Here is a 26,559-nt window from a genome sequence, read left to right as displayed (position 1 = left end):
CTCTTTCCTATCTTTCCTCCATCCCACACCTATTCAAGAGCCTTTCACAGATGCCCATGGCAGGATTCACTATTAAAACACTACTCCTATAGAAGCTGATCAACCCCACAAAGTTCATGGAAAAGACAGGCTGTATTTTACCACAGGTGTAGCAGATTAATAGGCTAGGAAACATTAAATCAGAAAAGCCACTGCCCAAAGAAGACACCACAGAAACTCAAAATAAATGCAAAATTTAATGGAAAAAAATGAGTACAAAGTGAATGGAAAGGAACAAAAACTGTCAATGAATGAAGGAGTAAATGAATTAACAAATGAAGCAGTTTTAGAAAAGCATGTTAACGTAAGAGACTAGCAAGCCACACTTCCCTTGGGCCTCTTATCCAGTAATACGAGCCCCACTTAACAGGGAACCCACACAAAGACATACACACAAACATACATGGAGTTAGTCTGCACAAGTGCAGACCACCTAGACTCAGGTTACCCATAACTTGGGTGACCATACATCCCAGTTTGCCTGAGACAGTCATGGCTTATGCCTGTTGACTTGGCATAATTATTAATAGCATTTCCTTTCACTCTCAAAAGTCTCAGTTTGGGCAATAAATTATACGGTGATTCTACCCAAAACCAACTTGGTTCATGAAAGACATGATAGTAAATGCCAGCGTGATCCCACTGACTGTCCTAAATGCCAACAGATGATACTGAGACAGAAAAGGAGGGGTAATCACATCCTGCAGACAGGGGGCACATTCCGTGATGGGGAGCTTGTTAAATAATGGCAAGTTCTCAGCCCACCTTGGGCACCAAGAATTAATTTGGTCTCAGCTAAAAATGACAAAATTCCAAACATAAACAGCATGGGAGAAAAGTGCAGTAAGGCTCGCTGAAGTCAATGGGTCCTGTGGAGGCAGCTCAGACCCCAGAAAATGTAACAATGACAGGTCTCCCCGAGATTCTGGGAAGGCTTGGGCCCGCAGGCAGGTAACCAGCCATAATTCTGGCCTCCCAAGTATGCCCTGGGTGCAGCCCGCAGGCGGCAGTGGATGGGTGGCAGAATCTGCCCACTCCAAGAGTCCCCAGATTAGCCCATGAATCAGGAGTCCTTATTTCTTATATAACCAGTGAACCTGCTGGGTCACTGAGCCTCGTCTTCAGAAATACATTAGTTATACATTAGCTGACAGAGGCTACCTTAAAGGTCATACTTCCACCCAACTAAATACACTTTCAGACATATAATTACCCTAAAGTTAAGCCACTCGCAGTCCACATCTGCCTTAGATATGCTGATTTACCTTTTTGGATACCCACACTGAAGCATCAGTTATAGCCAGAGGTGGATTTACTCTGAAGCTAATGAAGCTTAATTCTCAGTGCCCTTTCCAAGGCCCTGTACCTAATTTTATACTCATATCCTTTTTTTTTGTTTGTTTTTTAAAAAAAAAAAAGGTTTCTCAAGTAGTTCAAGCTTCGAGCCCCTCAAAAACCTGTATCCACCCCTGGTCATGGCATAACTTTGGAGAATCTTCACTCTGAGCATCAATAAAACCTGCTCTGCTCCTGGCGAGGAGAAAAAGACCACCTTTTCCTGGTCACGCCTCAGTGGATACACACAGCTCACCCTCCACCCCTCTCTGAATGTAACATGGTCTCAGAAGGGCAGGAAGGAGCCAGGATCTTGTCCTGGAAATCAGTAAAGCAGGCCAAGGCAGAAAGAGGGAAACAATGATGGGAGAGAAGATGAAGAACGTAAAAAACAAAATGCCAATCCAACAATATATTAGCGCAGCTTCCTAAGTCTTCCAACTAGGGAGTGCACTAGACTGTAAGCTCCTTGAGGACAGAGCTGTGCTTTACTCTGGGTAGCCAGTGCCCAGCACAGTGCTTCATCAACATTAAATGAAATCCTTCCTCTCATCTATTCATTTCTTGTGTACCATATTACCAGCCTATATTTTCAACCCTGATATTCTCAATGGCTTGCAAATCAACAGGAACATAGAAGAATGCTTGTACTTTCTTAGAATGTTCTCTTTAAGAATGCCGGTGAAGGGGAAAAGCTCCTCTGCTGGTATTTTTTTCTTAAATTGTTCACATACATCAGACACTTTCACCTCTTTCCCTGTGACTCAGCCAAGAAAAAGGAAACAATGATCTGGAGAAAAACCTGTTCCCGCTGAACACTCTTGCATTTGGAATATGCAGAATTCGTTTGGGGGTCTTAGTTAAACAGAGTCAAACACTTAACACGCACACATGGGGTTGGTCCCTGTTTACAGGTAGCACCTCTGGGGCACAGAGACAATGGCTTTGGGCTGCTGTTCCATTTACATTCACAGTAAGAACACTGGATGTGGTCTTGTTCATGATCCACTTTCATCCATAAAGAAATTCCAAACACTGTCATTACAGGATGTTTATTACCCACCTCTCCCTATATTTTATAGGGATACTTTATACATAAGAAAGGTTTAGAGATATTTTTAGTTTTTAAAAATCAGGGAATCTGTTACTTATGAAAATAATGGGAGAGGGTATTATTTGTCTTTATGCTCGTGCCAAAATAAAAATTTAGAAGTGCTTTAAAAGTTATTATTGAAATTAAGCTCTAGGTTAGAAAAATTAAAATGGAGGGGAACCAGGCGAATTTGCAGCATGTATACCACACCACGTGGCCACACCTAGGGCACTGCATGAGTTGCCATCTTGACGCTGAACAATTAGGCCGAGCATCGCCGGCTGGGGCCTTCGCTAGAGTGGCACAAAACTGCTCCGTCAAGGAATAGTGACACTGTAAATGGAAGACCAGCCACTGGCTCTGAAAAAAATAAACCTCATCAGTTTTGGATTCCAGCATTCATGGCTTTAACGAGTTTGCATAGAGAGGGCGGCCCGCCAGGCCCAGGCAGCCTGGGGGATGGTGGGGTAGGGGGGTGGGGGGGGCACAAAGCAAGGCTGTAAACACTGGAGTCTGTACCAGCTCCCAGTCCGTCCTCACACCACGTTATGGGAGAAGGGTCACAAGGTGTAACTCAAGCAACTTAACACATGAAAGTCTAAAGTCCACTCTTGACATGTAAGTCTGTGCGTGCGTTAACTGAAAAATAAAAATAAAACAAACAGAACAAAAACAGACACATTAAAAGGTACACAGACGACCAAATCAAACAGAAGCAAAAGACAGCAAGATGAACACTGGGAAAGGACAGTCAGTTTGGCATTTGTAACAAGCAAAGCAGAGAATTCGCTTCAGTTTATGGCATCCCAGGCTGAGGGTCGGATAGGGAAGTAATTTTGCAAAGATCAATTAAAATTTGAAGAATAAGTACAGTCAGTCAAAGCCATTCAACTAAATGGTCACAAAAAAATGTCCCCCCAAATGCACTCCTGACTCATCCCATTCCCCTGACCAGGGTGGGGGGAAGGGGTGCTCCCAGCCACCCCACCTTCCCCACTCCTGGCCTCCACAAGGCCAGCATTGGAGGAGAGCGCTCTCTCCCAGAGGCCAAACTGACTGAAGCTTTCTGGAATGTCCAGCAAACAGAAAAGACCTGTTTTCCAGGCCCAGGTCACATGAAAAAAGCAGGGAGACCTGACACCAGTGATGAGCCCCACCCTGAGCTGTGCTGGTGCCCTTGCAGCCAGCCTGCACCCCACCCCATTGGCCCTCATCCCCTGACCTGGCCACGGGTCCTTGATCTTCTGTTTTTGAGGGGTTTCTCCATAGCTTATTTCCTAGGGGACTCTGCCTGCTTTTTTTTAAACGAGATGGCCTGGGATAAGCTGGCAGGGAGCACGGAAAAGTCAATTCAGGAGCCAGCATGTGGTTCATAGAGTGGCATACCCACTCCCAGGAAAAACAAGATTTCTGAGCCATCAGCTTGAAATCCACACAGGTTCCAATTCACAGAGCCCTCACACTCACCGAGCTCACCAAGACCTGGACATGGGACCAGGGCTGGAAGCAAATGCAAAGCAGAAGGGAAATTTACATGGCTGAGGGGAGTGTGGGGCTGGGGTCCTCCCCGGGGACGAGCAGGGGCTTATCTGTCGCAGCCGTGCCAGCAGCTGGGGTGGAGCCACCAGTCAGCAGGATGCGGGAAACTACAGGGTCTATTCCAAAGCAGAAGACAGGCCTCGGGAATGAGAACTAGCATCCAGTTCCTAAACGCCTGGCTTTGTCCCCCTGGTCTTCCCCAGAAGCTCCTTAAGTTTATTTTCCTTAGATGTGTCTGTGCCTCTGTGCGTGTGTGCCTTGGGGACTGTGTGTGTTAGTAGATATGTGTCTGAGTCTATGTATGTGATGGGGCAGGAGAGAGTAAGACAGTGTACATGTGTCATGCGTGTGTGTGTGTTAGAGAGCACAATATTGGGGGGCAGGTGGAAGGTTAAGGCCACAAGCAGCATCCCAGGGCCACAGCTAGCCATGCGCTGCATGCCCCTAACCACAAGGCTCCACTGCCACCAAGGAAGGAAATGCCTGGACACACACATTCCCAAACACTCCAGGAGGAAATGGAATTCCAAGAAGAACAAGAATAAGGACCAAGATGGGTACACCTGGCAAGAGAAGGAAGGTACCTGACACAGAGCAGGGGCAGGGAGAAGCAGGGACAGACGAGCGATCCCCACAGTGGGATGCTGTGTGGGACACTGAATGAAGTGGCGAGGGAGAGGGAGACTGCCCGGGAGCCAGGGCATCTGGACTCCAGATGTGAGTGTGGAAACAGGCTATGAAAAACACCAAGGAGAAGCGACTTAGAGTGGCCCCCACCTGGCCAAAATTGACTGCACTCCTAGAAAAGCCTCCGCCCCATCCCCTATAATTCTCTCTCCTCTGAGTACTCTTCAGAGGAACAACTCCAGCCTCTACTTGAGGGGCAGCCTCCTCTCCAGTAGGACTCACAGGGCCCCTACAGGGAGCTGCTGTCCTTCCTTTAGCAGGTCAAGATCATAGTGTCCAGGGGGTCAGTGCTGGCTGGGCTCAAGTCTCCACTGTCCTCAGTCACCACCTGCCTGCCAATATGGGGCCCACGTCCACAGCTTCAGGACTGAGGGGGAGGCACCATGGCTGTCCAAGCAGAAACCACAGGAGCTTTTGGAATCTGACCAGAAATGCTAACATTCCCAGGCCCTGACCGCCTCCTGGCCTGAAAGACTTTCCCTGAGACCCTACACCCTCTCGGGGGCCACTCCCTGCCTGTGTGGCCCAGCCTTCTCCACCCAGCTCTTGAGGGGGCTGCAGGAGAGAGAGAGAAAGACACACACAGAGAGAGAGAGAGAAATGGGGTGTGGGGTAGAAGAGGGAGAGAGGGGCCACTCGTGCACAAATACAAGAGTGGGCACGAATGCTTGATATCTTGAGATATGAAGATCACTAGTGAAAGAAGAAAGGTGAGCAAGAATGAGGTGGGAGAGCAAGTGAAAGGAGAGAGCAAAATGGTGAGCCAGCGAGAGTGAGCGAGAGTGAGAGGGAGCGAGCCAGCGCAGGGCAGGGAGCCTGCCACCTACTTCTTCTTGTCCTTGTCCTTCCTCAGAGGCTGCTGCGAGGTGGCGTGCAGGGCCTGAGACTGCAGGGCCTCCACCGCTGCCTTCCTGCGGTTGAAGGCGTTGGTCTCCTCCTCCAGTTCCCGGCGCTTCTCCTCCACCTTGCGCTTCTCTTCCTGGTGGACCCGCTTGAGGTGTTCAAACTTCTCATGGAGCTGGGAGCAGAAGGCGGGGAGGCCGGGCTTCATGTGGGCCCAGAAGGAGCCCGGGCCCTCCCTGGCCTGGCCTCACCACAACCCTCAAGCCCCGCCCACACCTCTCTCTCCTTCTCCTTCAACTCCAGCTCCGTCTCCTTCACTTTGTTGACGAACATCTGCCTCATCTCCTCCTCCTTCCTCTGCAGCTCACTCAGGAATTCTTTCCTCTTGGCCTCGTATGTCTCCTGTAGGCTGTGGAGACCCAGAGAAAAGAGGCCAACGCGGGGATTATGGCGGAACGGAGTGGGCAGAGCCAGAGAAGCGAAATCACGTGGGCATGGGGGATCGGGGGGAGAGGATGCTGGGGTCCCAACAGCCTCTCTCCCCAGCTCACAAGCCCCCAGAACAGATGCCGACGTGGCAAGTCTGGCTGTGGCTGGGGAGATAGGCTGTCACCTGAAAGGCTGGCTGTCACCATCGCTGTCCTGGAAGCCCATCTCCTCCAACTTGCAGCGCCGGTAGAGCTCGTAGTGCCGACTGTGGGTCTGCTCGCGGAGGTCCTCCATGTTCACCCGGATCAACATTTCCCGGAGCTTCACGAAGTCGCAGTGATTTTCGTTCTCCACTGAAAGGAGAGGGCACGTGGGCATCAGGCAGGCTCCCAGCCACCAGCACAGGAAGGATGGGGCACAGGACAGTGGTTAGGGTGTTAGAGGTAGACTCCAGAGAGAGGACAGGCAGCAGATGGTCACGGTGAGGACACAGGACAGGGGACTGAGTCCGGGTCCCCAGCCAGGGCTGGGCTCTCACCAACACACTCACCCTGCACCACGCCCCAAGGGTACTGCCGTGCTCGTACCAGCTTGTTCCCCACCTTCACCTCCTCGGTGCTGCCCACCACGGCAAAGGGCAGGTGTGCCTGGAAAGGGGCCCAAGTGTGCATAAGCACTGAGCTGACACAGGCTAATGAACAGACCCACCCTCACTGCCCCTGGGCCCCAGGGAGGGGTTGCCCAGACCTGAACAAGGCCTGGCCAGATGCTCACTTGACGGCTTTCCTTTGGAGAAGTATCCTGGAACCTCCACACAAGGGAGTGGGCTGAACCCGCAACCCCTTTCCTCTTGTTCTAGGGTGTTCTTTCAGCCCTTGGGCTCCCCAGGGGCCACTAGAAGCTCTCTCAAACGACCTGTGGGCCTGGCTCTCTTCCAAGTTCCCAAGCCCTGGCATCCTGCCTGCTTGCTCCTGCAGGTTTCAGGTCCTAGCCCTGAGTTCGTACCTTGGGAAACTTAAACCTGGGGAAGCCCCGGTACCAGCCCAATACCCAATTCTTCCCATCTCCTGTCCAGAAGATGCAGGACTGGCCAGCTCCCAGATGCCCACCCATCTTTCCTGGAGAGCTAAGGTTGAAACCCAGGGAAAAGAGAGTGGCCTGGGGCTGGCTCCAAGCCCTCTGGCCCCAGAGCCCCAAGGCCCTTGCCCAACACTCACATTCATGACCGCATTAATCTCTGCAACAGCTTCATCATCCGTGGGAAACTGGTAGATCTGGACCCCATTGCTGACCAGCTCACCCATGATCTTGATCTTGAACTTGTGGAGCTCACTCTTGGAAATGGTGTCCGCTTTGGCGATGATGGGAATAATGTTCACCTGCCAGGATTGAGGAGAGGGGTCAGCAGGTGAGTTGCTCCTTGACTGTGGAGAGCCCTGCTCAGGCCACACCCCTGGGCAGGCGGGCAGGAAGCCAGAGAGATGGAGCTGCTCCTAAGGGGTGTCCTGGCCTGAATCCAGCCAGCTGGGGCCATTCTGACGGGTTGTAACAATTGGCTGCAGTGTTTCTTACAGCCCTGGCTGCCCCAAACCTCCATCCAGCCCCAAATTACTCCCTTGGGCATACCCAGCTTTGACCCAGAGTGCTCTGAAGGTCTTAACAGGTGTGGGGCCTGACAGGACCAGCAGTAGGGGGCTGAGCACCCCCAAAGCAGGTTAGATGACCCATTAGCAGAAGCCACAGGAAGACCTCAAAATCTCCCAGGCCAAGGTTATCCCATTGTTCACAGTGAAAATTAACTCCTGAGAGAGGGGAGCAGTCACGTGAGAGCTGACAGGTGACGCTGGGGCTGCACACCCTCCAGGACCCCATGCCATTCCTGTCATTCCCATGAAGCTGCCCTTTTAATACCCACTCCTCATTCCTACTCTAATTCTGGGGCTTAACTCTCCTGTCTCTACTGTGCTCAGGAGGACCCCAAGGGAAAGCCACGGCAGGAAGGACAGGGGAAGTGAAGGCAGCAGAGGAACTAGGAATTGAGAGAGAGAAAATGAGCAGAGAATTGGGATGCTCTGGGGAGGTGGGGTCAGAGGGGCAGAGGGACGGGGGCGAGGTGGGGAGGTAACTCTAGGGAGATGGAGAGGATGCCAGGAGCTAGCAGGCTGAGAGTAAGAATCAACTCAGCTGGAATGAATGGGCTCAGGGCCAGACGCAGGGGACAGAGATCTAGAGAAAGAGCCCAGAGCAATGGGGGCTGGCTGGAGCCATAGGGACAGATGCAAGAGAAGATACAGAGAGGACCAAGCCCAGGGGGCTGTCCACAAGCCCCCAACCACACACCCCCTCTGTGGAAGATGGGGAGCCCACAGAATCAGCTGGAGGGGGGCCAGACCTTGCTGTCTAGTTTCTTCATGGTCACCAGATCCAGGGACTTGAGGGAGTGCCCCGTGGGCGTGATGAAGTAGAGGCAGACGTGGATCCTCGTGTCATGGTAGTCGAAGAGCGAACGGCGGATCTTCAGCTCCTCCTGCAGGTAGTTTTCAAACTGCGCATCGATGTAGTCGACTATGGGCCTGTAACTACAGACGGCTCCGTCACTGGAAGGCAGGCAGCAGAGCCGTGGTGCAAGGCCTGGAGCCCAGCCAGGCTGCCCACCAGCCTTCTCTCTGTGGGAACAAACAGCTTCTACCTGGGGATCCCTGTCTGGGTACAGGTGGCTAACCCCTTCTCCTGGTCCCCCAAGGGGTCCTCAGGACCTTAGATATTCTCCTAACAGCCCTCCCCTGGCCCCCATGGAGTGCGGGCTTGGTTACTTGTCTGGGGCAGCGAGGAGTACAGAGCACTCGGGCAGAGTGTTAGAACCACGGCCAACGTGGAGGGACGGGGAAGAGACCAGGCGGGCCGCCCTTCCTGCCGCTTGCCTCTCATCCTTATTGATCTGATCCCCGAAGCCCACGGCATCCACGATGGTCAGCTTGAGCTGCACGTTGCTCTCTTGGAGGTCGTAGGTCTGGGGCCGCAGGCGCACACACTCCTCATGGTGACTGGCTTCCTCGGTCTCAAAGGTCGTGTTGAAGAGCGTGTTCATCAGTGTGGACTTGCCAATGCCAGTCTCCCCTGGGGGGGCAAGGAGTGGGCAGAGGGGATGTCAAAGGCTGGAACTGGGGCTGTCCCTGGCTGTTGGGTAAGCCAGGTGGGGCTCAGGCACCCTCGGCCTCTGTACAAGAGAGGGGGACAGGTCTCCCACTCCATCCCCCACTGTCCCCAACCTCATGAACCATCCCTTCTCAGTGGCCTCAGAAATAATACCTGGAAGGAAGACCCAAAAGGCTGACTTGGACATAAGACATGGCTACATGGGGTGTGTAGGTGTTTCCTCAGAGCGTGGGGAAGAGACAAAGCCAGGCAGTTGTGAGATACCACTAGACACTGGCCTCTGCTGGCCTCAATGGGACCCGGTCACCTGCTCTGCACACCATCCCTCCTGGGCCCAGGAAGGTCACGGGGCCAGCAGGGTCAGGGTCTGAAGCCACCAGTGGCTCAGCTCACCTGCTGTGGGTGGCCCCAACTTCATGAAGCTTTAATGGGAGGGGGGAGGTTCAGGAAAGGCTGCTTTCCAAGGGGCACCCACATCCTGGCAGATGCCAGGGCTTGGGCACCTGTAGAGGGTCTGGCAGAGCTTTTTGTCCCCTCTGGGAGCTCCAGGCCCGGAGGCACATGGAACCTTCCAGAGCCTCCCTGTTGGGGGCTGTATTTGTTTAGATGTGTACTGGAGCTCTTACTACATAACACTGTAATGCAGGGACAGTCTGGTTTACCACAGTGTCCTTGACAAATAGTAGGAACAACAATAGCTGTTTTTTATATAAACAAACAAACAAATGGATCCCAACCACTGTGATAAACACTCAAAGCACTTCCAAGCTTTTTACTCTTTCCAAGTTTACTCTTCATGGCAACACTGAATCAGGCCCTGGCTCCACCTCTATCTTTGACCCTGGCAGAGACACCCACCAAAGCCTCGTCCTGACCCCCCAAAGTGTCACTCTGCCTGGGAGGTCCCCTTGCAGCTCAACAGGTGGTCAGGGCAGCAGCACCCCATCTCCCAGAAGCCCCGCGTCCATCCTCTGTCTGAGGCTGCCCCCTGGCCGGGCATGACACTCACCCACACAGAGGATGTTGAAGCTGAAGCCCTGAGTGACCGACTTGCTGACCAGCTGGTCGGGGAGGCTGTCGAAACCCACATGGCCACCCAGGGAGAGGCTCCGGGGCTCTGGCTCTGCATTCTGCCAAGAGAGAGGAGAGAGGCAGTGAGCCCACTAGGGAAGAGGGGCCAAGTAGTGGGGAGGCTAAACCTGAGTCACACCATCCCCGCTCCACTGCCAACCTTGTCTCAATCCTCAGCACATCTCACGACACATCGTGAGTGCATCGGAGCTCCAATTCCAGGCCAAGTTTCCACAGAGGGAGCCCCAGGGCCTCAGGACCCATGACTCTATCTGGGAAAAGGCCCTTTCACGTGTGGCTTTGCTCCTCCTGGGCTGGCGAGGAATGTCTACGCCTGAGGTGTCTCCTGGCAGGCGGCCCCAAGACCTATGGCTGCTACCTGAGGGCTCACCTGCCCTCCTGCCCAGGAGGAGGCCCCAGATGGTCCCTGGATCTTAAACGAAGATTTCAAAAGGCCAAGATTAGAGGGTGTGTATGTTCCTATGGCCCCTTCCTACTGAAGCAGGACTCAAGCAGAGGCAGGTTTGGCCTGACCTCCTCACACTTGCACTATCGGGGGGCCTCTCCCATCAGGCTGGGCTCACAGTCCTCCACGGGCACCCCTTGCTCCTCACACACCCAAGCATGGAATGCACACGTGGGCCCTGCTGAAGGGGCCGGCGCTCACTGGGTTTCAGGACCAGTCTCTGGGGCATTGTGCCTCTGAGGCCTCAGTGGTACTCTGTAGGGACTCCCAGGCTCTGGCTCCTGCCGTCCTCCCGGCCCCACCCCAGTCCTAGTTGCTTAGACAGAGGATTCTGGATGAGAACGTGGAGGCCTGCCCAGAGAGGCAGGCAGCAGGTCCTGAGCGAGCAGGGGCCAGTGAGCTGGCCCAGAGCACTATAAAAAGAACCCACCGGGACCCAAAGCAGAGCGTCAAGGTCAGGCTCCCATTTGTGTGGATTCTTTGCTTCCCTGGGAATGGGGGTGGAATGCTGTCCTCTGACGGAAGCTTCCCAGGCTCATCCTCCCCAGGTTTGGGTCCTCTCGAGGGCAGGCCCCAGACAGCTCCGCGTAGGGCAGAAGCATGCCTCCTCTGTTCCCAAGCCCCTCTGCCCTGACTGCCAGCTCGACAGAGCAAGGACAGGACAGGACAGGACAGGGGGTCTAAGTCTCATCCTGCCATCCAGCTCACAGCTCCTGAGGGGAGGAAACAGGCCCAACTGAAGACAGTCCCAGAAGCACTGATCAGGACAGTGGCAGCCCTTGTGTGGGTACAGGCACAGTGAACAGAGAGGGCTGAGGACCAGAGAGTAGGGCCCTGGCACCCTGCCCTCCAGCACAGGGATCTCCTGAGCATCTGCGCTCCCCCTGCCCTCTCTGCAGCCGCAGCCTGTTGCCTCAGCCTGAACCCTCTGACCATTCTTTCCTCCCAACCAGAGCCCCTTGGCACTCAAACCCAACCCTCTCTTCTTCATTAATTATGCCTACCTGCCCCTTCCCCCAGGCCCCTCCCCCAGCTCAGTCATGGCATCCCTACATCAAAGACTCCCAAGTGTGTATGTGGGCAGCCTAGACCCCACATGGCCCCTCCGGGCAGCTGTACTATCCCCTTGAACAAGTCAGAGTTACCCCTAAGCGGTTCCCTCCAATGACCCTCTTTCAACAGAGCCTCTGCTCTTATAGCTGACCCTTTCTCCCTGCCCCCATCCCCAGCGGAATGAGTCCCAACCTTCCCAATCAAGCCCAGGTCCCCCCAGGGCTGCAAACATAACAACAAAGAGGCCCAAAGGCAGCTTCCTCTCACTGGTAGCCACATCAAAACCAGTAAATGGAGCATAGGAAGTGCTGGGTCTGGTTCAAACCCCCTAGCATGGCATTCTGGGCCCTTTACCATCTGAGACCTTTTCCACAGGCTTGGTTCCTGCCCAGCTGGTTATCTCTGGATATACTTTTCAAACTTGACACCTTCCCCAGGCTCCAGAGCTCACTCTACCTTTCCCTGGCACCTGCTTTGACTTGGCCCCCCAGTACGCACATGCCACACCCCTCACTTGGCTGTGACCCCATTTCCTTGCACTATTAGTTGTCCTTTTTATATGCATCATGATTCTCCAACTGTTCCATGAGCTCCTTGAAGTGGGCCGCAGGCTGGGGGAGGTCAGCTTTCCCACTTCCCACCCTCCCACCACTATGTCCAATGTGCTAAACAACACTACCACTTATAAATTACTGAACACCGTCTTCACTGCCACAGCATCAGGGGTATCTGCCCACCTTACACAGAGCTTCATTATTCGGTCTCTGTTCCACCTGCTCGTGGCAGCTTGAGGATCAAATGGAGGACAGAACAGTTAGTCTAGGGCTTTCTTTTCAGGCGAGACTGAAAATCTCCAAAATTTAAGGCGTGCTGTGCTTGCAGAGAAGGCTATGTGTTTATTCATCCTCTTTTTCCAAGGGTGACACAATCAGGATGCAATCCAACATCCTGTAGTCTGCCGCCAAAACCCACCCAGTCAGCTGTCTGGAAGCCACGCACGCGCACACACACACTCGGCTTCAGAGTCCTTACACAGAATCAGAGGCCATCCTGTTCCTGATTTTCCCCAACTCTCTTACAGTCTCAGGCTCCAAAGGCTAAGAGCAGCACTCAGGGGTCTCACACAAGCCCACCCACCCACGCTCAGCGAGCCCTGCCTGCCTTCACTCACACAGCTGGGCTCTCTCTGGGGAAGTGTGTACATACAGGGAGGTCTTCGTCCCCAAGTTGTTGCCCAGGCTACACTCTGTCACTCCAAGGGCCACAGACCTGGGGCAATCGATCCTGCTTAGGAGCCTCGGGGGCCACGGGAGTGTCAATCTCCAGAGCACGCGTGCACGCACACACATCCACACACAGAAGAATGGCCGCTGGTCCTCACGGGGACAGAGTGTTATTCCCTGGTCTCAGGAGACTGATCTGACCTCCCAGCTCTATTGAGGTGTGACTCTTATTAATGCCAACCTCCCCGATCCTATATCTGGCAACAACAACATGTGATCCAAGGTGCGACACTCCCTCCAAGGTGCCCGCCCAGGTGTCTCCATTGACCTGTGTTGGGTCTCAGCCTAGGAGGAGCCAGCAGCCTACAAAGCACCCCTGGCATATCTCAGCTACCACAACTCAGAAAGGAACTTCAGGTCTCTCGCTGGTTACTTGCAATTTGTCAGGTAAGACCTCAGCTCCAGTTCCAGGGCTGGGTCCTAACAGTCCTGAGCCAATTAGCATGATCGCACGATTGGTGAGGCACAGGCAAGCGACCCAGATTGAGCCTTTATGACCATCTTGTAGCCATTAGGGGAGCCAGCGTAAGACTGAAGCCCACTCACAGAGGATGGCTGAGCCAAGAAAATCACAGAGGAGAGAGAGCCAGTGTCTGCCCTACCTCTGAGCTTTTCCCTTTACCCCGGCCACATCTCCCCTTTACTGTTTAAGCTAGCTGAATGGGGCTATCTATTACCTGCAACTGAAAGCATCTTGACTGCTACAGCCCCCAAAGTGAACCTCTGAATGCAGAGGAACAGGGAGAAAGCAAGGAGAGTAAGGACAGGGAAGGAAAAAGTGGTGTTACGACCACAGGAAGGAATGGATGTCAAATGATGCCACCAACACCTCACCAAGGTCCACCTGTGCAGACTAAACCAAGCGATTTACACAGTCTCCTACGCAGCCCTTCCCCATGCCGTGTGGCAGAGACCATTATTATGCCCATTTTACAGGTAAGGAAACTGAGGTGCACAGAAGCTAAAGAACTAATCAGGGTAGAGTAGGGGTTTGAGAGCAGCCAAGCCCGTGCCCCAAACCACTCAGCTGCACTGCACCCCCTACTCTTACTATGCTCCCAACTTACTCATTCAGCCACTCAACACAGGCCTGCTGGGCACATCTACTGTGTGCCAGGCACTGGGACAGCCACTAATGAAGAGACGAAGACACCAGATCCTTAACCTCAGGGGCTCAGTCTAATTCAGTCTACACTCAAACGGCTGTGACAGCCAGGCAGGCCACGTAAATGGATGAAGGGGAGCAGGATAGTAACAATAACAACCACCACACCTAACAGTTATCAAGGGCTTACCAGGTGTGACTCTAATTTCACCTCATTTAGTCCACACATCAGCCCTATGAGGTAGGCTGTATATTATCCCCACTGTACAGAAATAGACAATTGAGGCACCAAGAGACTAAGTAACTTTCCCAAGATGACACTGCTCAGGAGGGTGAAGCCAGGATCTAAATGGAGATGGTGTGACTGTAAAACCCACACTTCCAGCCACATCACTCTGCCGCCTATTGGATGAAAGACCCGGTGACTTGGCTGAGTGTGGGGTCCCTCAGGGAGAGGCAGGAAGAGTGGGGAACTGAAGAGGCTGTGCTCGGTCCATGATGGCTATGGTTTTGTGACTCCAGCCAACTGTGGGAATGCAGACCTAGCATTACTAAATCTTCCAATTTTTTAAAGAGAATCCAGAAATCCAGATTTTTTTGCGAAACCCACTAGTTTTCAAAGGTTGGCAACAACTACCAATGGAGAATACCATGAGGGTCCAACTCAACGTGTCTGGGGGTTGGACCTGACCCATGGTCTGACAGTCTGCAACCCCGGGTCTGGCAGAATGGTGACCTGGAAGGACAAAACACCCAGTCTGCACTCTTGGGCATGGAGCCCCACAGGAGACTGTTCTGCGGGAGGAGACTTCAGGCTGGACAACTTAACTTGGACCCTGGTGAGAGGCAGACCCAGCTGCTTCTGGCCCTTTCCACATACCCAGCTCCCAGGGTGCCAGCTCAGGGGGCTCAAAGTGTCCTCAAATCTCCAGGATAGAGAGTTGGCAGCTCTGAACTCTACACACACAATGGGAAACTCCACAGGGCCCCTCTCTAATCACTAACAAGCTTTTGGCTCCTAAGCCAGGCTCTGGGCTTCTATGTCATCATTTCTTTGGCACATCAAAGACAACAACCAAAATAATAACTGCTCAGGCTGACTGCGTTCCTCCATGCCCAGTTGTCCAGAAAAAAGTAGAGAATGGCATTTTGTTATGCAGCCCAGTGGATAAATAGGACATCCTTTTCCTGACCAGGAAATGCTGTCTGAGCCTTCTGGAGCAGCCCCAAACACCAGACAAAAGGAGCTGCCCCTTTTACCAAGAAGAGAGGTGGGACCTGGGGGGAAACCATGTCTCGCACTTGCCCACAAAAACAGGATTTTATCCAAAAGAAAGTGGAAATCTGCTGAATGTCTAAACCAGTAGAGCCAAGGAAGCTATGGGTGAAAAAAGCCCCCCGAGATCAAACCTCCCAAACGAGGTTGGCTGTTGGGGTGGGAGTAGAGATGGCACCCCATCATTAGTGTACTTGGCTCCTGAATCCTAGGCAAAGAACAGCCCCTACCCCAGGTCTTCCACAGAGTCCTCTCCAAGTGCCTTGGACTTCAGATGCTTTTCTCCCCCCAGGCTCCCATGCCTAGTACCCACTGTCCTGAGCACCCAGCAGTCAGACAGGAAGCCTTTTCCCCAGGAGAGCTCCAGCTCTGGGGGACCCTATAAAGTCCTTGTGCAGTGGACCCAGGAGTCATTGCGCCACTGGGAGCCTTCTCCGCCTGTGTTCCTGGCACAAAGCACCCTACCCCTGGCTCTAGCTACTCTCAGCAGCCTGGGCCTTAAATAGCCAGAGCAGAGGCCCCTGGCCAGAACCCATGGTCATAGCACAACTGTCCTTGAGTCCGAGAGGAATCCTAGGAATTTTCCCAGGAAAGGCTTAGGCTCTGGTCCCAGGATTCCACAGCCAGCCTCTAAGCCCAGGTCAAAGGTTACGGGAAATAACTACAGGGATGTACATAGGAGGGTGGGGGTGGGAATGCTGCTATCCTGGGCCAGGAGGGAAGAACAGAGGCAGAATATACCTGTCCCCAGTCAAGAGGACACCTGAGAACCAAAGTGTCTCTCTCTCCTAAGGTGGCAACAAACCTGGGGAGAAGACGCAAGCCAGGATCAGCCTTCATGGTGCCAGCACGGTGGCAGATGAGGTAATAATGGCAAGATGGCAGTTGGGCCCCAGGAGGAGATCACCAGTCACTCTCTCAAGGCCAGTCATCCTCTCCCCCATCCTGGGAAGCGAAGGGACTTTGGGAGCAAAAGTACCCCCAGGAGGGCTACCCTGGTGGCGCAGTGGTTGAGAGTCCGCCTGCTGATGCAGGGGACACGGGTTTGTGCCCCAGTCCGGGAAGATCCCACATGCCACGGAGCGGCTGGGCCCGTGAGCCATGGCCGCTGAGCCTGTGCGTCTGGAGCCTGTGCTCTGCAGCGGGAGAGGTCACGGCAGTGAGAGGCCCGCGTACCTTAAAAAAAAAAAAAAGTACCCCCAGGAGACCGAGGTCACCCCATGCCCTGACCTCAATACTCCAGTTTCTCTGCTTCCTTGTCTCACTAAGAGGCACTTTCCTCCCTCTTTCTGCACACAGACAGCAGGACTACCACTCAGTAATTGGGGATGGCTTATTTCACACTTCTCATGTCAAAATCAGGTTTCCAAGAAGCCAAGAGTCCGGTTACTGGTCTCTGGGCCCACCCACCTCGCCCCAGGCCTAGGACACAGGGATGTCATGTCATCCCTCCCGTGGGAGGGAACGGTCCATCCCACCACAGAGCAGATAGGGAAGGCACTCTGGGCCACAGAAGGTACTGGAACCCCAGGTGTTCATACTTTCCCACTTGGCTCAGGGGCTCCAGCAGCAGCCCCCTACTTCCCCACAGCAGGGAAAGCCACAGCGGTCTGGACACCGCAGGATGGAGGCAATCTATTTTCCACAGTGAATGAGACCCCACCTTTGGAAAGAGGAATGTAGGCAGCAAAGGTGACTATGCCCCCCTCCTACCCCACAATGGATGCCAGTGCTGGGAAGGGGCAGAGAAATACATGGGCACCAACATGGGTCAGCAGAGGCTCGGGGCAGCACTGCTGTACTTCTCTGTTGCTTGCACCATTCACCCCAGCACCAGGCAGAGTGTCAGACTCGTACCCAGGCCCCACAGCCAGGTCTGGTGAGTGGACTTAGGTCCATGGCCCACAGTCCCTCCTGAACCCCGGCCCTCAGGTGGTCCAAGCCCAGAAGGCCCCTCAGAAAGTGGTCAGCACCTATGATCTGAAATAGGCTCTTATTCCTTCCTCCCCTGGTCTGTCCCTCTGATGTGGCTTCCAAGATAAGGCTCAAGAACCATCTAGAAGCCATGTGTTCCGAGGAGGAGAATATCTAATTTGCCCCAATACCACCCAGGGCAACTGGTGTTACAGCCTAGACGCCCCTTGCCCTGTCCTCCACCACCTCTTCCCAGCCATGGTTCCTCACGTGAGCCCTGAGGATGCAGATGGCTCTAGCAAAGAACACCTCTATCACGAGGGCATGTTGACCTTGGGAGGCATCCTTTCCCCTGGCAGATGTGTCTCCCTCCTGCCTGCACAGCACCATATCTAGTTGTCTGGCAAAGCTTGTACCTTGGGGGCCATGACTGGGGATTCTGAGACCCAACCTAGCAGCACAGAGGCAGGAAGACTGGAGAGGCTGCAGGGGACACATAGAGACCAGCCAGTTCTCAGGCCCTTTGCTCTGTCATCCTGCAGTGGCTTCCTTCTGGTAGCTGGACCGGAGCCACAGAAACGTTCGTGCTAGTTACTGCCCCAAATATGTACCTCCACCTAGCCCATCTTAGGGCTCAAAACTCAGAGGGCTCCACCCTCTCTGTCATCTCAAGGGGTACTGGGGGCTGAGGCTGGGTCTGAGGCCCAAACTTGCCAATGACCAGAGTCTGCATCTCACCCAACCGTGGCTGCTGGCATCAACAAGATGATGGACACAAAGCATCCAGTGCCCTCCCTGCCATCCAAAGCTTTTGACAAATATCTGGCCCTGTTCTCCAAGCCTCCATCAGTTCTCCTGCATCGTTGGCATTGTGGTCAGTCTCCTTCTTGCCACCTTCTCTGTTCCTACTCTGCTCAGTCCCTTTTCATGTGCTCCCTTGGATCACCAATGCCTCCCCATCAGTCTCCCTGCTCTGACCCATTCCAGTCCAGATCCCAGGCAGACCTTGCTAAAGTGAGCACCCATAGCATGGTATGATGCCCATGAGGGGGACAGGGCAGGGCAGACCCACCTCCCAAGGGGAGAGGGTAGAGCTGCAGCTTTGCAGGTTGGCGCTCGCTTAAGACCCCTCCATACCACCAGGCATTGAGAGCTGCACAGATTTACCTTGTTCAGCTCCTACTTCTCCTTCGGAACAGCTCAACAAGGAGGTTACTGGTCATTTTTACAGGACAGGGAGACACCACTCTGTGACAGGCCCACTGGGCTGCCTCCCACATTCCTTCCCACCAGCTCTTGCCTCAGGGACAGAGTAGGCACTCCCTGGATAGCCTGCTTCTTGGGGAAGTGTCAAGATTACAGGGGTGACAACGGAAGTGACAGATGGTGCTGGGGATAAAGCGGAGATGGGGGTGGGGGGGAGCGATGGGCTGGGAGGAGTGCCAGGCGCGAGGCTGCCATACTGCACGCTTCTTCCCTCTCCCCCTCAGACCTCCACTTTCCCTGGGCCCTCAATCCTCCCTCGCTATAGAGTTTGAACTCTGCCCCATGAGATTCTGACAGTAAAAACACAGGAGATGGCCCCTGGGGCAGACAAAGAGTAAGGCCCAGAGTCTGGGACCAATTAAGGAGGAGGGGCAGAGCAAGAATGGACAGGAGTCTGGCTGCCCAAGGAGGGCCAGAGGCAACAGACTCCCCAGAGGGCTGTCCCAGACATGCACATCCTAGGAGATTTCGACCGTAACCCCATGGCTGATCTAGGATTGAGCAAGGCCCAGCCAAAATGTAAAGGTTGCTGAGCCTGCAATCTTTATATCATGCTACATGGAGAATAGGAACCCAGCACACACTGACCTCAAAGTACCATTCCATATGTTCATCTAAGCTCCAGGTTGGGACAGTTCCCAGGCCCTCCTGGGCTGGTCTGACCACCGAGCTAGCCTGAGGGGCAGCGTCAACCTGCCACAGCTCAACCAGATTATAGCCTCATGGCCACTTAACACCCAGTTCAACCCTGCAGCAAGTGAGACACCTAACATATCTCCAAACATGCCATAGATTGCAATTACTTCCACAAACTCTTTGAAGAATATCAGTATGGTTATTGCCACTTTATAGCAAGATAAAGGAAGAAATGATTTTCCCAGGATGACAAGGCAGGAGAGGAGAATGGAGTCCAAACTCCTAAATTCAGGCCAAACCCAACCCAAGGTCTCCACCCAAATTCAACCATGTCCATGTCCTCCCAGGAGGCTGACAACTCAGAGTGTGAAGGGTGTGGAAGGTGTCCATCCATCCAGCTTAACCTGGCACAGTAACCACGGCCCCTGAGCTCAGGCTGTACATCCTTATTTGAGTCAATCCTCTCTCTGTGCCTCGGCCCACCATGTCAATAATACCTGAAATCCTTGCAGATATGGTTTAAGAGCAAACACAGGAATCTTTCAAAGGAAGAGCCTTTCCAGCCCAGTGCCTGCCACTGCAGCTAGGCCTCTCAGCTCAGCCTCTGAGGATAATCTCTGGACGCGTGTGGTGATGGGAGCCCCTAGGGAGGGTGCCGTGTGATGGAGCAAGCTCATTCTCTGCTGCCTTCTTACACACAGGGCCAGTCTTCACATCCACATGGGCACTAAGTAACATGTATTATTTATTGTGTCTTTACCATGTGCCAGACACTGCTCTAAGCACCTCGCCTGGATACTCTCATTAAATCCTTCCAATAACTCTATGAGGGAGGTAGTATTTTTATTCCATTATACAGATGAGAACACTGAGGGGTTAAACAACTTGCCCAGGGTCACAAGGCCAACAAGCAGTAATCTAGGATTCACATCAGGCAGTCTGTTTCTAGTTACTCTACATACTGCTCCCACCTGCAAGACCAACTGTTAGAGTAACCTCTGGCCACAGACAGACAAGACCCAGACATAACTTTCTGGTCAGCTGGGCACAGAAAATGCACACAGGCACGCGGGCAGAGATGTACAAACACACACAGCTCTCTTGGCCTCCAGCTAACCAGCAGGTCTGTTGGGATTCATGCACAGGCCTCCTGGGGTACATAAATTCCCATTTACAGTGCAGGGGTAGGGTGAATCTCTGATTTGCCCAACCTCTGAATCTGCCCCTCCTGTGTTTAAACTTACTGAACTGACTCGCAGGCCCCTCTCCAATGAGAATAAAACACCCAAGTCTAAAAATTATGAAACCAAGAGTTCCTGCTTTACTTACGCATATTTCCAAAGTAGACCAACATTTTTAGATTAAAGAGAAAATTTACATATATAAGTTCAGATGACAATATTTATAGCATTAATTACATAAGTCCAGAATCCCTTATTTAGCCCCAGAACCAATTCCTTATCAGTCACATATTTAGCATTTCCCCACTACCCCCAACATCCCTGGGCCCTCCCTCCCCCTTACCACCAACCAGGGCCTCACATGCTGGCAAGAGGACACAGCTTCCTTCACTGTCACAGCCCAACCTCCCAGACACACCCAAATCCAGCCTTAGACATCAGGGGACATGCAGACACAATCCCCAAAAGGCCCCTCTCCCCCGCGTGAATTATGAAAGCCTTTGGGAAGTTGGCTATTGGCTGGCTCAGGCCCAGAGAGATCTGTACAGGGACCACCAGAGACGTTAGCCCTGCAGAAGGCATACCTGGACTGGGGCCCAAACATCCACTGGGCTGAATCTGGAATCCCTCCAGTTCCTGGGGAATGGCTGCTTCAGACCCGACCACTGAGGCCAGAGCTGCCTGGAATCGCACCCAGGATCCGGGAGCTTGGGTGGCGGGGCGGGGGGGGGGGGGGGGTGTGGAGCGGGAAGGAGAAGAAGGCCGTGGTCTTCAGGACCCAGGTCTGCAACTGCCCTGGTCTCATTTGAGGGACTCCCTAGGATCCCTAGGGCTTCATCCTCACCGGCTGTACCCATCCAACAGCAGCTGCGCGGCTAGGAATCTCCCCAGCCGTGCAGAAACACTAGGGAGAAGTGGGTCCGAAGTATCCTAGATCCTCCCCTCTGGCCCCCGGGTCCCCAGTCTGTCCTCAGACCTGGCCAGGACCAGGCGGGTATTTATCTGCTTCTCTCCGCGAAAGAGGTCTGCACTTCTTCGCCCAAGGGGGGCGACCCCGCCAGCCTCCGGCAAGGCGCCCCCGCCCGACGCCCTGGGACCCGGGACTAGCGCTGCGAAGAGCCCGCTCCGGTGTCCCCCGTCGCGCCCAGCGTCGAGGCCCGGCCGCGCGGCGCTGACAGTCCGGCTCGCGACCCCAGCCAGCTGCAGGGCGGCCCCCTCCCCGCGTCCAGCGCCTCCCGCGCGCGCCGCGGCCCAACAGGGCCCTCACCGAGAAGCGTTCCAGGTCAGTGGCCGCCATGGCGAGCTCCGCACCGGGCGGGCGAGCCGGGGCGAGCACCCGGGCCGCGATGGGGACAAGCCGGCTGCGGGACGCGCTCCGCCCGGGCGGCTGCGGCTGAATGGATCCAATATGGCCACTTCCTGGAAACTCCCCTTGGCGGCGGCGGCGGCGGCGGCGGCGGCGGGAGAAGCCGCGGAGCCGCCCCCGCCCCCGCCCGCGGGACCGGCCTCTCCGCCCGGCCAGGCCACGAGCGCAGCCGGAGCCCCTCCGCTAGGATGACCGGGGGTCTCCGCTGCGAGGCGGGAGGTGCCGGCTGCGGGGACTGCTGGGACTTGTAGTCCCCGAGTTGGGGGACAGGGAGGGCAGTGCCCGAGGGGCCGGGGCCGGTGCCTGCCGGCTTGCCGCGTGTCCCTGGGAGGCTGGGGCCAAGCCCAGGAGGGAGTGTCCCGCTCCCGCGCGCTAGGAAGTCCGCTCCGTGCGGAGGAGATTGGAGTGCTGCTAGCGCCCTTGGGGTCTCCCCCACCAAGCCGCCTCCACCCGGTCGGAGCTTGTAAATGCACTGGGATCACCCGCCAGAATGTCGACGGACCGCATGCGGCCGGTCGGGTCCAGGAGAGGCTGCCTCAGCCTCGGGTGACCGTACCCCGGGCCCCACCTGATGCTCTGGTCCGAGCCAGGGCGGCACCCAGGGCGGGACCCGCGCGTCCGGCCGGGCGACCTTCCCGGGCTAGGGACCAGCCTTTCGATTCTTGCGCAACGAAATGCTCAGGATGCGAAGTTCAGGCTCGGGATTCGTGCAATAGAAGCTGAGCTCGACAGTCAAGACATCAGATTGCAAGTGACCGTCACCCTGCCTGCCCCCAAGGGTTTGGGGCGATGTCTTAATGGAGTCTGGGCACTGTGCATAGAAGACTACGGCTCCCAATGCATGCACATTCTCTCTGCTAATCTCACTACTCAAAACGTGCACAAAACTTAGGAAATGAATACCTCTGCCCAAGCCAAAGGCCTCAGGGGGCTCTAGTCCTTTTCACTGACTATATCAAATCCAGCCCCAAATCCTCTGAAACCCTCTTTTTCTTTCCCCTCCTTCTGCCTTTCTCTCTGAAACAACCCAGCCTTTCCCTCTGACTCAGGAAATTGTCCTGGCTGAAGGTGCCCATAGACCATATCTGGACTTGGCACACCTAGCTTTTCACCTTGAAGTGGCTTTCCCCTCCCTTCTCTCCAGGGCAAACACTCACTAACGTGAACTGACATCCCACTGGTCCTTTCTCACTCAGTGTGTTCACTTTGTTCCTCCCTATCGTGGTGTTTCACACGTTGTACTGTAGTTATCTACAAGAAATGGGCGAAGATGTGGTTAACGGAGCTGAGCCTACGGCAGACCATCTGGGTTAGAACCCTGCCTCCATCCCTTGCTAGCTTTTTAACCTTAGGCAATTGACTTACCTGTGCCTCCCTTTCCTCATCCCAAAATTGAGAATAATTATAGTACCTCTGCCACAGGATTAAACACAATAAAATAAGCAAAAGGCTTCAAACTATACTTGAAATAAAATGCTTAATAAAATCTCCCTCTCTAGACTACAAAGGCCCCAATGTCAGAACCCAGAGAGAGGGAGAGAGAGTGTGTGTGTGTGTGTGTGTGTGTGTGTGTGGTCAATCAATGTTGAGTTGATTGTCCTAGACCAGATCTGCTGTTTCCTTTTTCTTTCCCGTAACTGGCAAGAAATCTGTCCCAACTACCGTTTTCTGCATCACAACTCTCTGGGATCTGCCCTAAATTATCTTTAAAATGGTCTTTTCCCCCCCTAGTTGGGCATATTTCAAAATGATCTACTTCTAGCAGCCCCAGCTGCTGGCTGTGAGAAGGAAAAGCCCAGATTACAGCAGACTTCCTTCTGTTTGGATATGTTCACTCTACTAGGAAAATTTACATCTACTCCTGAAACCCCAAGTTTCTTTTTCTTTCTTCCTCTTCTCCATCTCCATCTCCTTCCTGTTCCTCTTCTTCTCCTTCCTCCTCCTTCTTCTCCTCCCCCCTTCTTCTCCTCTTCTTCTCCCTCTCCCTCTCCTTCTTCTTCCTCTTCTCCGCCTCTCTGTCCCCATCTTCTCCAATGCTGCTGCTGGTCAGAATTACTGAAGTAGGGAGAGTTACCTGTGGGGACACAAAGGTGAATACAACAATCATTTCTCAAAGGAGGCAAAGCGTTATTTCTCATGGCAGCATTTCCTAGTGTTCCTTATACACCTAGGAGGACTTCATAGCTGTTACACACACACACACAGTGGTCCCATAGTTAGATAACTGTATTATGGAAGACTTAGTTCCATACAGGAAAAGGTTTCTGTAGAAGTTCTCAGAGCTTTTGTTAAGGTAATATGCATTGTCACTGTCTGAGAGGTAAAGGGAATATGCAGCCTTCCTCAAACTTAGTTGACCGCTCCCCTGCCCGCACTCCACATACACACCTAGCGTCACACTGAAACTGAACTGGACAGGCCTCACTGTTGCTTGTCTTTTACTTTTGTTTATAGTTTCTTTTGTCATGAAAAAGTTCAAAATGTTGATATTGTAAAGTTTACCTGTTATTTCCTTTACGGTTTTCACCATAAAATCTCCTTTTAAAAAATCCTTCCCTGTCTCAGATTCATAAAGATATTCTCTCTGTATCTTCTTATAAAACATTAAAAAATGTTTTTCACGTTTAGGCCCATCAGTGGTCTGTTTATGTGCATGCCAAACCAATTGTTTCATCATCACTGATATACAATGCAAATAGTGTGTGTGTGTGTGTGTGTGTGTGTGTGTGTGTGTGTGTGTAGGCCTGTGGCTCAGTTAGGATAAGATTTAGTTGCTTCTACAAGATAGAAGCTTCTTTCTTTCGCACATTATCCATATATGCAGTCTCGGTGATGTGACATTGTGTCCACACCTCCTATGTTGCTTTGCTTTGAAAAGCCCTGACCTCATGGTCCCATGTGGTGAAATCAGCATTCCAGACAGCAGGAGGGAATGAAGGTAATAAAGAGAAAATGAGCAAACACTCTCAGATGGTTCCAGAAACTGCCACATGGCACGTCTGCTTATATCCTATTGGCCACAGCTGAAAAATGGGGTCTTTATTTTGGCCACCATGTGAAAAGCTAAAAATTCCATAAAATGTTAGAAGACTAGACATTGGGAGATAGTAGCAATCTCTGCTATAGTCTGTTTTTGAACGATTTATTCTGTTCAGTAAGATGCCTGAATTTTTTTCTAATGCTTTAATTTTTAAATTTATTTACTAGAAAATTAAAATATTAAAAAATGACAAGCAAGGAAATAATCAGCTATATACACCTTTCAGAACCAACCACAGAAATGACCATTACGTTACATCATTCCAGAAAGCTCTCTACGCATATTTACAGACAGGAGAAAATATCATAGAGATATTTTGTAAGAATTGGACAATAATACAGGTGCCATTTTAATTAAAAGTATTAAATTTAATTTTACTTGAATTTAGAAGTTGAAGTGAAACTGAAGGAATAGCTGAACTTCAAGTAATGCTTCTTGACCACAAGAGATATTACTTCCTAAAAGATACCTCTGAGGGTAAACAAAAATTGTGAAAAACATGAAGAAGTTGGAGTCAATTCTTTAAAATTATGCATTTTAATTGCATGTTTGGGTATGTGTGTGTGCATTAGCTCTCATGATTCTTTCCATCTTTCCACCTCCCTTGACCCTGCCTCCTCACTTTTGTTACTTATTATTGTTACATTGTCCAAATTTATGATAATCATATTCTGGGGGAGTTCTCTGGTGGTTCAGCAGTTAAGACTCCGCACTCCCAGTGCAGGGGGCCAAGGTTCCATCCCTGGTCAGGGGCCTAGATCCCGCATGTCGCAACTAAAGGTCCCGCATGCCGCAATGAAGGTCCTGCACACGGCAACTAAGACTCGGCTCAGCCAAATAAATAAATAAACATTAAAAGAAAATAATCAGGGACTTCCCTGGTGGCGCAGTGGTTGAGAATGCATCTGCCAGTTCAGGGGACACGAGTTCACTCCCTGATCTGGGAGGATCCCACGTGCCGCGGAGTAACTAATCCCATGTGCCACAAATACAGAGCCTGTGTTCTAGAGCCGGCGCCACAACTACTGAAGCCCGTGTGCCTAGAGCCCGTGCTCCACAACGAGAGAAGCCACCGCAATGAGAAATCCGCACGCTGCAGCAGGGAGTGGCCCCCCGCTCACCACAACTAGAGAGGGCCCATGCGCAGCAAGGAAGACCAAACACAGCCAAAAATAAATAAAATAAATTTAAAAAGAAAATAATCATATTCTGTCCTAGTTTCTTGGTATACATCCCAGGCTTAATAAATTCGATGCTCATCTCTGGTCCTTCTATCAAGGATTCTCCATTTGCAAGGTCTTTATTTCAATTCTTCTCTTAATGGGCTGAATTTCATTGTTAAGCTGTTTTCTCAAGAAGCGTTTTGGATGTTTAAGCACATCTGTCTGTTGCGTTTACACTGGAACCATATCTTGGCTGGATAAAATATACTTGGGTCTCACCTTCTTTCCCATAGAATGTGGTAGGTTTTGCTCCTTTTTCTTCTGGGAAGAAGTCTGAGGCCAGCCTAAATTTTCCCCATTGTGGGTGGCCTTTTTTTCCTACTTGTATGTCTAAAGAAGTCACTCTTCATCTTTTTTTTTTTTTTCAGTTCAATAACTTAACTAAAACATAGCTTAGTAATTAGCATTCTCAACAAAGCTTTTCTGGAACATAATGTCTTTCAACCCGCAGTTTTAGTTTTGCTTCTTCTGCATTAAACATCTTTTTTAGCTCTATTTTTGGTTTCTCTTCTTCAGGGATATCAATTAATCCTTATATTGGATCATCTTTGTCTGTAT

At 52.5% G+C, this 26,559-nt stretch overlaps 1 protein-coding gene across 4 annotated transcripts; it reads right to left on the bottom strand.

Moving 5' to 3' along the window:
• Positions 1 to 217: 217 nt before the first annotated feature.
• SEPTIN8 (septin 8) lies at positions 218 to 21,878 on the bottom strand. 4 transcript variants are annotated; one of them, XM_032626682.1, is made up of 11 exons: positions 21,640 to 21,787; positions 20,957 to 21,079; positions 10,131 to 10,251; positions 8,887 to 9,082; positions 8,358 to 8,544; positions 7,183 to 7,344; positions 6,516 to 6,612; positions 6,150 to 6,318; positions 5,813 to 5,945; positions 5,521 to 5,711; positions 218 to 3,106 (listed from the first exon to the last, which is right to left on the bottom strand). In XM_032626682.1, exons 1-11 carry the CDS (start codon positions 21,667 to 21,669, stop codon positions 3,103 to 3,105), a joined length of 1,413 nt encoding a protein of 470 aa, XP_032482573.1. In that variant the 5' UTR covers positions 21,670 to 21,787; the 3' UTR covers positions 218 to 3,102. The 4 variants fall into 4 exon arrangements, with proteins under 4 accessions (XP_032482573.1, XP_032482575.1, XP_032482574.1 ...); XM_032626683.1 differs by having other exon boundaries at positions 2,411 to 3,106; positions 8,358 to 8,538; positions 21,640 to 21,810; XM_032626684.1 differs by lacking the exon at positions 20,957 to 21,079 and having other exon boundaries at positions 223 to 3,106; positions 21,640 to 21,878.
• Between the last annotated feature and the right edge of the window lie 4,681 nt (positions 21,879 to 26,559).

This window comes from Phocoena sinus, chromosome 3 (assembly GCF_008692025.1).
Source record: "Phocoena sinus isolate mPhoSin1 chromosome 3, mPhoSin1.pri, whole genome shotgun sequence".
Taxonomy (NCBI): Eukaryota; Metazoa; Chordata; class Mammalia; order Artiodactyla; family Phocoenidae; genus Phocoena; species Phocoena sinus.
This window is presented reverse-complemented; position numbering and strand designations above follow the sequence as displayed.